The 10,000-nt window shown below is 58.2% G+C and overlaps 1 protein-coding gene across 1 annotated transcript in view; it reads right to left on the bottom strand.

Annotated features, from left to right (window-relative positions):
- Positions 1-10,000, bottom strand: part of LOC125027851 — a 17,110-nt gene that overhangs the window by 1,306 nt on the left and 5,804 nt on the right. The window contains exons 4-11 of the mRNA XM_047616983.1: positions 7,927-8,089; positions 6,600-7,477; positions 4,811-5,480; positions 4,256-4,531; positions 3,680-3,976; positions 3,149-3,427; positions 2,705-3,007; positions 1-293 (exon numbers count right to left, since the gene is read on the bottom strand). The exon at positions 1-293 is cut by the window's left edge and continues 21 nt beyond it. Of these exons, the coding sequence (XP_047472939.1) occupies positions 1-293; positions 2,705-3,007; positions 3,149-3,427; positions 3,680-3,976; positions 4,256-4,531; positions 4,811-5,480; positions 6,600-7,477; positions 7,927-8,089 (3,159 nt within the window). The remainder of the gene's footprint in view (positions 294-2,704; positions 3,008-3,148; positions 3,428-3,679; positions 3,977-4,255; positions 4,532-4,810; positions 5,481-6,599; positions 7,478-7,926; positions 8,090-10,000) is intronic.

Consider the following 10,000-nt stretch of genomic DNA (forward strand, 5'->3'; position numbering starts at 1 on the left):
GCAGTCCTCAGGATGAGGTCTGAGGCAGCACTCACAGTCACAAATGTCAGGCTTCACATTAGGAGGCTCCGTTGGAAGCACAGGCTCTGGAATCTGGCAGTCAGCATCAGGAGTAGCGATACACTGAGCTCTATATGGCCAGTCACATACTCGTAGGACGGGATTGAAATGAAGATGGAAGGGACACTTCTTGACAAAAGGTATACTGTGAGAACAATGAATCCATTTCTTACAATCCCGGGGATGAGGGAAAAGACCTTCCTTTTCTGGACACGACAATGGACAATCATCGCCTCCATCACCACCTCCGTTCCCACCATCTCCACCACCACCTCCGTTTCCTCCGTCTCCACCTCCATTTCCGCCGTCTCCACCGCCACCTCCGTTTCCACCGTCTCCACCTCCATTTCCGCCGTCTCCACCGCCACCTCCGTTTCCACCGTCTCCACCGCCATTTCCGCCGTCTCCACCACCACCTCCGTTTCCACCGTCTCCACCGCCATTTCCGCCGTCTCCACCGCCATTTCCGCCGTCTCCACCGCCACCTCCGTTTCCACCGTCTCCACCTCCATTTCCGCCGTCTCCACCGCCACCTCCGTTTCCACCGTCTCCACCGCCATTTCCGCCGTCTCCACCGCCACCTCCGTTTCCACCGTCTCCACCTCCGTTTCCACCTTCTCCTCCGCCACCTCCGTTTCCACCGTCTCCACCTCCGTTTCCACCGTCTCCACCGCCACCCCCGTTTCCACCGTCTCCTCCGCCACCTCCGTTTCCACCGTCTCCGCCTCCACCTCACCTCCATTTCCACCACATCTCCCTCCCATGCAGACCTTCTGGAGTCAAGTACTGCCGTCACACACGGAAAGCCATTCGTGATCACGGTGATTCTGGTTCCAGACCGTTCCAGGCACAAGGCATCTCTCAGACCATCCGGCCACTGATAACTGCGGCATCCAGTTGATGAAGTACTTTCCGAGGAGCATCAATGACAGCCGCGATGTTTCCACCTCTCCCCCCATTTCCGCCGTCTCCACCGCCACCTCCGTTCCCGTCTCCACCTCCGTTTCCACCGTCCCACCACCGTTTCCCCGTCCTCCACCGCCACCTCCGTTTTCACCGTCCCCCGCATCCATTCCCCGTCTCCATCCACCTCCGTTCCCTTCCACCGCCACCCCACTCGTTTCCGCCCGTCTCCACCGCCACCTCCGTTTTCCCCATCTCCCCCACCTCCACCTCCCTTCCCGCCACTACTCCTCCACAGCCCCCCCCCCCCCCCCCCCCCCCCCCCCCCCCCCCCCCCCCCCCCCCCCCCCCCCCCCCCCCCCCCCCCCCCCCCCCCCCCCCCCCCCCCCCCCCCCCCCCCCCCCCCCCCCCCCCCCCCCCCCCCCCCCCCCCCCCCCCCCCCCCCCCCCCCCCCCCCCCCCCCCCCCCCCCCCCCCCCCCCCCCCCCCCCCCCCCCCCCCCCCCCCCCCCCCCCCCCCCCCCCCCCCCCCCCCCCCCCCCCCCCCCCCCCCCCCCCCCCCCCCCCCCCCCCCCCCCCCCCCCCCCCCCCCCCCCCCCCCCCCCCCCCCCCCCCCCCCCCCCCCCCCCCCCCCCCCCCCCCCCCCCCCCCCCCCCCCCCCCCCCCCCCCCCCCCCCCCCCCCCCCCCCCCCCCCCCCCCCCCCCCCCCCCCCCCCCCCCCCCCCCCCCCCCCCCCCCCCCCCCCCCCCCCCCCCCCCCCCCCCCCCCCCCCCCCCCCCCCCCCCCCCCCCCCCCCCCCCCCCCCCCCCCCCCCCCCCCCCCCCCCCCCCCCCCCCCCCCCCCCCCCCCCCCCCCCCCCCCCCCCCCCCCCCCCCCCCCCCCCCCCCCCCCCCCCCCCCCCCCCCCCCCCCCCCCCCCCCCCCCCCCCCCCCCCCCCCCCCCCCCCCCCCCCCCCCCCCCCCCCCCCCCCCCCCCCCCCCCCCCCCCCCCCCCCCCCCCCCCCCCCCCCCCCCCCCCCCCCCCCCCCCCCCCCCCCCCCTATACTTTCCGGGATGAGCAAGAGACCTTCGATTTTCCACCATCATCCTCCATTCCCCGCCGCATCCACCGCCACCTCCGTTTCCCCGTCTCCACCTCCATCCGCTTCCCCGCACTCCTTCCACCGTCTATCCATCCGCTCTCCACCGCCACCTCCGTTTCCACGTCTCCACCGCCACTCCGCTTCCCCACCATCTTCCACCGTCTCCACCCTTCGCCGCTCCTTCCGCCGTCTCCACCGCCACCTCCCGTTACCCTTCCGCCTCTCACCGCCACCTCCGTTTCCACCGTCTCCACCCATCCCGCTCCACCGCCACCTCCGTTTCCACCCTCCCACCTCCTCCACCTCCCTCGCACCTCGATCAGTACTCCTTCACCTACGACCCCCGTTCCACGTTTCCGATCGTTCCACCGTTCCGTCCACCTCTTCCGCCATACCCCCACTGGAGACTTCGGAGTCAGTAGCTGTGTACACCGGGAGCCCATCGTGACACAGTGAGTTTCTTTGTTCCAGACCGTTCCACACGCACCAACATCGGGGCCACTGTTACTCGCAGTCGTTGAGATCTCCACACTACACCCGTCCACGTTCCACCACCCTCCATTTCCGCCGTCTCCACCCCACCTCCGTTCCACCGTTTCCACCTCCGTTTCCACCGTCTCCACCGCCATCTCAACCTCCACCTCCGTTTCCGCCGTCTCCACCGCCACCTCCATTTCCACCACTACCTCCTCCACATGGCAGACCTTCTGGAGTCAAGTAGCTGCCTGTCACACATGGAGAAGCCCATTCGTGATCACAGGTGAGTTTCTGTTGGTTCCAGACCGTTCCAGGGGCACAAGGCATCTCTTCAGGACCATACGGGGCACACTGGATGAACTTGCGGCAGTCAGTTGGATGTGGAAGATACTTTCCGAGGGAGCAGTCAATGACGCAGCCGTCGATGTTTCCACCATCTCCTCCATTTCCGCCGTCTCCACCGCCACCTCCGTTTCCGCCGTCTCCACCTCCACCTCCGCTTCCGCCGTCTCCACCTCCACCTCCGTTTCCACCGTCTCCACCACCACCTCCGTTTCCGCCATCTCCACCTCCACCTCCGCTTCCGCCATCTCCACCGCCACCTCCGTTTCCGCCGTCTCCACCGCCACCTCCGTTTCCGCCGTCTCCACCGCCACCTCCACCTCCATTTCCACCACTACCTCCTCCACATGGCAGACCTTCTGGAGTCAAGTAGCTGCCTGTCACACACGGAGAAGCCCATTCGTGATCACAGGTGAGTTTCTGTTGGTTCCAGACCGTTCCAGGGGCACAAGGCATCTCTTCAGGACCATACGGGGCACACTGGATGAACTTGCGGCAGTCAGTTGGATGTGGAAGATACTTTCCGAGGGAGCAGTCAATGATGCAGCCGTCGATGTTTCCACCATCTCCTCCATTTCCGCCGTCTCCACCGCCACCTCCGTTTCCGCCGTCTCCACCTCCGTTTCCACCGTCTCCACCACCGTTTCCACCGTCTCCACCGCCACCTCCGTTTTCACCGTCTCCACCGCCACCTCCATTTCCGCCGTCTCCACCTCCACCTCCGCTTCCGCCGTCTCCACCTCCACCTCCACCTCCGTTTCCACCGTCTCCACCTCCGTCTCCACCGCCACCTCCGTTTCCGCCATCTCCACCTCCACCTCCGCTTCCGCCACTACCTCCTCCACATGGCAGACCTTCTGGAGTCAAGAAGCTGCCTGTCACACATGGAGAAGCCCATTCGTGATCACAGGTGAGTTTCTGTTGGTTCCAGACCGTTCCAGGGGCACAAGGCATCTCTTCAGGACCATACGGGGCACACTGGATGAACTTGCGGCAGTCAGTTGGATGTGGAAGATACTTTCCGAGGGAGCAGTCAATGACGCAGCCGTCGATGTTTCCACCATCTCCTCCATTTCCGCCGTCTCCACCGCCACCTCCGTTTCCGCCGTCTCCACCTCCACCTCCGCTTCCGCCGTCTCCACCTCCATTTCCGCCGTCTCCACCGCCACCTCCGCTTCCGCCGTCTCCACCTCCACCACCGTTTCCACCGTCTCCACCTCCGTTTCCACCGTCTCCACCACCACCTCCGTTTCCGCCATCTCCACCTCCACCTCCGCTTCCGCCATCTCCACCACCTCCATTACCGCCGTCTCCACCTCCACCTCCGCTTCCGCCGTCTCCACCTCCACCTCCACCTCCGTTTCCACCGTCTCCACCTCCGTCTCCACCGCCACCTCCGTTTCCGCCATCTCCACCTCCACCTCCGCTTCCGCCACTACCTCCTCCACATGGCAGACCTTCTGGAGTCAAGAAGCTGCCTGTCACACATGGAGAAGCCCATTCGTGATCACAGGTGAGTTTCTGTTGGTTCCAGACCGTTCCAGGGGCACAAGGCATCTCTTCAGGACCATACGGGGCACACTGGATGAACTTGCGGCAGTCAGTTGGATGTGGCAGATACTTTCCGAGGGAGCAGTCAATGACGCAGCCGTCGATGTTTCCACCATCTCCTCCATTTCCGCCGTCTCCACCGCCACCTCCGTTTCCGCCGTCTCCACCTCCACCTCCGCTTCCGCCGTCTCCACCTCCGTTTCCGCCGTCTCCACCGCCACCTCCGCTTCCGCCGTCTCCACCTCCACCACCGTTTCCACCGTCTCCACCTCCGTTTCCACCGTCTCCACCACCACCTCCGTTTCCGCCATCTCCACCTCCACCTCCGCTTCCGCCATCTCCACCGCCACCTCCGTTTCCGCCGTCTCCACCGCCACCTCCGTTTCCGCCGTCTCCACCGCCACCTCCACCTCCATTTCCACCACTACCTCCTCCACATGGCAGACCTTCTGGAGTCAAGTAGCTGCCTGTCACACACGGAGAAGCCCATTCGTGATCACAGGTGAGTTTCTGTTGGTTCCAGACCGTTCCAGGGGCACAAGGCATCTCTTCAGGACCATACGGAGCACACTGGATGAACTTGCGGCAGTCAGTTGGATGTGGAAGATACTTTCCGAGGGAGCAGTCAATGACGCAGCCGTCGATGTTTCCACCATCTCCTCCATTTCCGCCGTCTCCACCGCCACCTCCGTTTCCCCCGTCTCCACCTCCACCTCCGCTTCCGCCGTCTCCACCTCCACCTCCGTTTCCACCGTCTCCACCTCCATTACCGCCGTCTCCACCGCCACCTCCGTTTCCACCGTCTCCACCTCCATTACCGCCGTCTCCACCGCCACCTCCGTTTCCACAGGTACCACAGCTCTTTTGGCAGGTTGTAGCCACATAATATTGCCATGAGCAGTCTCCATCCGTGGGCTTGCAGATGCAGTCATTGTTTGCTGCCCAGTACAAGCAGTCAAGTTCGTTATCTTGACAATCTCCATCTCCTCCGCCTCCTGATCCACCTCCGCTTCCTCCATTGCCGGTATTTCCACCATCACCTCCTCCACCTCCACTGCCTCCACCTCCACCGTTGCCTCCTTCTCCTCCACCTCCTGATCCACCTCCACTTCCTCCATTGCCGTTATTTCCACCATCACCTCCTCCACCTCCACTGCCTCCACCTCCACCGTTGCCTCCTTCTCCTCCACCTCCTGATCCACCTCCGCTTCCTCCATTGCCGTTATTTCCACCATCACCTCCTCCACCTCCACTGCCTCCACCTCCACCGTTGCCTCCTTCTCCTCCACCTCCTGATCCACCTCCACTTCCTCCATTGCCGTTATTTCCACCATCACCTCCTCCACTTCCACTGCCTCCACCTCCACCGTTGCCTCCTTCTCCTCCACCTCCTGATCCACCTCCACTTCCTCCATTGCCGTTATTTCCACCATCACCTCCTCCACCTCCACTGCCTCCACCTCCACCGTTGCCTCCTTCTCCTCCGCCTCCTGATCCACCTCCACTTCCTCCATTGCCGTTATTTCCACCATCACCTCCTCCACCTCCACTGCCTCCACCTCCACCGTTGCCTCCTTCTCCTCCACCTCCTGATCCACCTCCGCTTCCTCCATTGCCGTTATTTCCACCATCACCTCCTCCACCTCCACTGCCTCCACCTCCACCGTTGCCTCCTTCTCCTCCACCTCCTGATCCACCTCCACTTCCTCCATTGCCGTTATTTCCACCATCACCTCCTCCACTTCCACTGCCTCCACCTCCACCGTTGCCTCCTTCTCCTCCACCTCCTGATCCACCTCCACTTCCTCCATTGCCGTTATTTCCACCATCACCTCCTCCACCTCCACTGCCTCCACCTCCACCGTTGCCTCCTTCTCCTCCGCCTCCTGATCCACCTCCACTTCCTCCATTGCCGTTATTTCCACCATCACCTCCTCCACCTCCACTGCCTCCACCTCCACCGTTGCCTCCTTCTCCTCCACCTCCTGATCCACCTCCACTTCCTCCATTGCCGTTATTTCCACCATCACCTCCTCCACTTCCACTGCCTCCACCTCCACCGTTGCCTCCTTCTCCTCCGCCTCCTGATCCACCTCCACTTCCTCCATTGCCGTTATTTCCACCATCACCTCCTCCACTTCCACTGCCTCCACCTCCACCGTTGCCTCCTTCTCCTCCACCTCCTGATCCACCTCCACTTCCTCCATTGCCGCCATTTCCACCATCACCTCCTCCACTTCCACTGCCTCCACCTCCACCGTTGCCTCCTTCTCCTCCGCCTCCTGATCCACTTCCACCTCCTCCGTTGCCGTTTCCTCCTCCGTTACCAGATCCACCATTACCACCACATTCATGACTGTGGCTTCCTGATTCATGGCTGTGGCTTCCTGATTCATGGCTGTGGCTTCCTGATTCATGACTGTGGCCTGGTTTGTGGCTTTCATTACTTCCTGACTCTTTACTTCCTGACTCTTTGCTTCCGGACTCTTTGCTTCCAGACTCTTTACTTCCTGACTCTTTGCTTCCGGACTCTTTGCTTCCAGACTCTTTACTTCCTGACTCTTTGCTTCCGGACTCTTTGCTTCCAGACTCTTTACTTCCTGACTCTTTACTTCCGGACTCTTTGCTTCCAGATTCTTTACTGCCTGACTCTTTGCTTCCGGACTCTTTGCTTCCAGACTCTTTGCTTCCTGACTCTTTGCTTCCGGACTCTTTGCTTCCAGACTCTTTGCTTCCATGATGTTTTTTTCTAGGTCCTTTTTCTTCTAAGGCAAATGTCCTCTTGCTAATAATTTGGTTTTCTTTGCAGTTGCCACAGGACTTTGGACAGTTCCTGAGAACAAATGACTGCCAGTCACAGTTACTCCCACTGCACTGGCACCCTCCATCCTTAACAAACTTTGGACAGTCCAAACGTCGGTCAACGCAGGCCGTCTCCAGGAAAGCACCTAGCTCCCAGGCCCCTTCGCTGCAGTCTACATTGATGGCCAGATCGCACTGTGAGGTGTCACGGTTGAAAAGAAGGCCGCTACTGCAGAAGTGTTGCACTGCTTGGCCACCCTCACCTGAAACACCGACAGTGCATAAATTCTAATGCACAAATTGCCTCTGATTTTTTTTTTTATTAATTTATTTTTTTCTTTTTCTTTTTCTCACGTTACCTTTAGGCAATGCCATATATGTGTTATATGTAAATATATGAACAGTCCACTATATCTACCATCATAAAGCTACACAACCTCAGAGTAGACATACATTGGTGATTATTTAAAAGGTGAAGAAAAATATAGTACTGTTAAAGGGAGAATCATAGCCGATACCAACGTCTGCGACGGAGAAGAAATGAAGCTGTAATTTTTTTTTTTTTTTTTTTTTTTTTTTTTTTTTTTTTTTTTTTTTTTTTTTTTTTTTTGTCTGACAAGATTTCGGCCCTGGAGAAATGCTCATAAATCGAGCATAGAGCGAGAAAGCAAACCCCTTCTAAATTATTTAGAGAAAGTAAAATGAAACTCACACTGCCAGTAAGCAGAGCACATTTCAGACGAAGGGTAACGGCAGTTGTCGCAGGAGCAGGTGGGCGCTGGCTCACATTTGGTGTTCTCCGGCAGATCACACTGTTCAACCATTGCGTTGAACATCAAGTCTCCGGGACATTCTGTAAGATGCTCCACTCCAGCCTGCAAATGGGAATCCCGGTTAGCTAACGACCGCTGATCGTTTGTGGATTGCTAAAAAAAATCGCCATTATGTTCTTAATTGTGTGCCTCCTTTTTAATTACTCGATTGCCGATATATATTTCAGCACACACACACACAAGATCATACACACAAAATCACGCACACAATCACGCAAACACACACACATATATATATATATATATATATATATATATATATATATATATACATATATATGTATGTATGCATATATACATATATATATACATACATATATATATGTATGCATATATGTTTCTGATTTATCTATTTATTTATCATATATATGTGTATATGTATGTATATGTGCTTCATGCTCAAGGTGATGTGAAGCAATGGTGTGGTAGCCTAGATAGTGCATGCCTTCTCGCTTGCAGCTGCAACCGCTGGCTAGCCTGGTGCGAAAAGGGAGCAGCTATGAATAAGATTCCTCTGCCAGCTCATAAGCCTCTCCGATGGGACTCGGGTAGGGGCGGGGGGGGGGGGGTGTAACCATCGTCCCATCTGTATCCCAGCGGCCGCCAACCTGGCGTGAGGCTTGTGGGGCAGATCCTTTGGGAACCCCGCAGGTGGATTATGGGACCTGCAGCCCGCCAAACCTCTCTAAATGGGGCGGCGTCGGTAGGGGTGGCAGAGGTGGCTTCATGTCTCTTATTGCTGTGTACACTCCTACGGATGTGTATAAACTTGAGGTGAAAGAGATGTTTTACACCAAACTTGCATCTGTGACAGACAGCTGTCGACCTGCGAGATATTTGTATTATTCTGGGTGACTTCAATGCAGTATCTGGCTACGATTGAGCTGGCTATGAGATGTCCATCGGTCCTCATCAGCTCAGGAGCTGATGCTGGCAGTGAGAATAGATTCCTTTTCCGTGGCTTTGCTAGGTCCCAGAAATTGAGGTATCTGGCTCCTGGTATCAGTATTCTGAGCTGCATCGTTGGACTTGGTACAGCGATACGGGTAATGTGGCCAAGGAGACCTACCACATCCTCGCTAGCAATCGATGGAGGATCCTCCAGAACTACAGGGTGTATCGGAGCACCGAGTTCTTTGGAACGGATCACAGATTAGTTGTGGCTACTCTCTTAGGGAGCTTCATGTGGACAGATTGAGGGAAGGTGAGTGTGCCCGGGGGTTTGCCGAGGCTATCTCTGGTCGTTTCACAGCACTCGAGGGCCCGAAGGACCCTGTTCTTCTGTGGGACACATTCAAGCATGAAATGCTTGATGCAGCCCAAGAATTGATTGTTAAATGCCCAAGACCAAGACAGAATTTCATCTCGCAGGAGACACTGGAAGCTACAGATGTTTGTCGTGCAGCTCGATTGTCAGGGAATCACAACTTGCCCCCTTTCCTGGTGCGCAGGACTAGTTCACTGCTGAGATGGGACAAGGAACAGTTTATCAGGAATCTTGGAGAGGAGATTGAAAGCCATTTCCTAATAAATGATCTTTGTCCTGCCTATCAAGCCCTGAGAAAGCTAAACTCCAAGCCCTCCTCACAGACGACTGCAGTCCTCTCAGCAAGTGGCCAGATAACCTCAGATCCTGATGGGGTGTGTGTGCATTGGGCTGAGTATTTTGAGCAGTTGTATCATTTGTATCCAATGGATGTGAGTAATGTTGAGATTCCTTTGCCAGACCCACCCATCAGCGAGAATTCACCCTCCCTGACTAAAGTCAGGGGGGTGATTTCCAAGCAGCAATAGTAAAGCAGCAGGTGTTTGCGGCATCCCAGCTGAACTGTTAAAGGCTGGTGGAGAACCTATGGCAAGGAGCTAGCATGCAGTCCTGTCTGCCATCTAGCAGACTGGTACCATTCCCCCTGACCTGCTGAGGGGTGTGGCCATCCCTCCCTTGAAGGGGAA

Source organism: Penaeus chinensis, chromosome 8 (genome assembly GCF_019202785.1).
Source record: "Penaeus chinensis breed Huanghai No. 1 chromosome 8, ASM1920278v2, whole genome shotgun sequence".
NCBI classification, from domain to species: domain Eukaryota; kingdom Metazoa; phylum Arthropoda; class Malacostraca; order Decapoda; family Penaeidae; genus Penaeus; species Penaeus chinensis.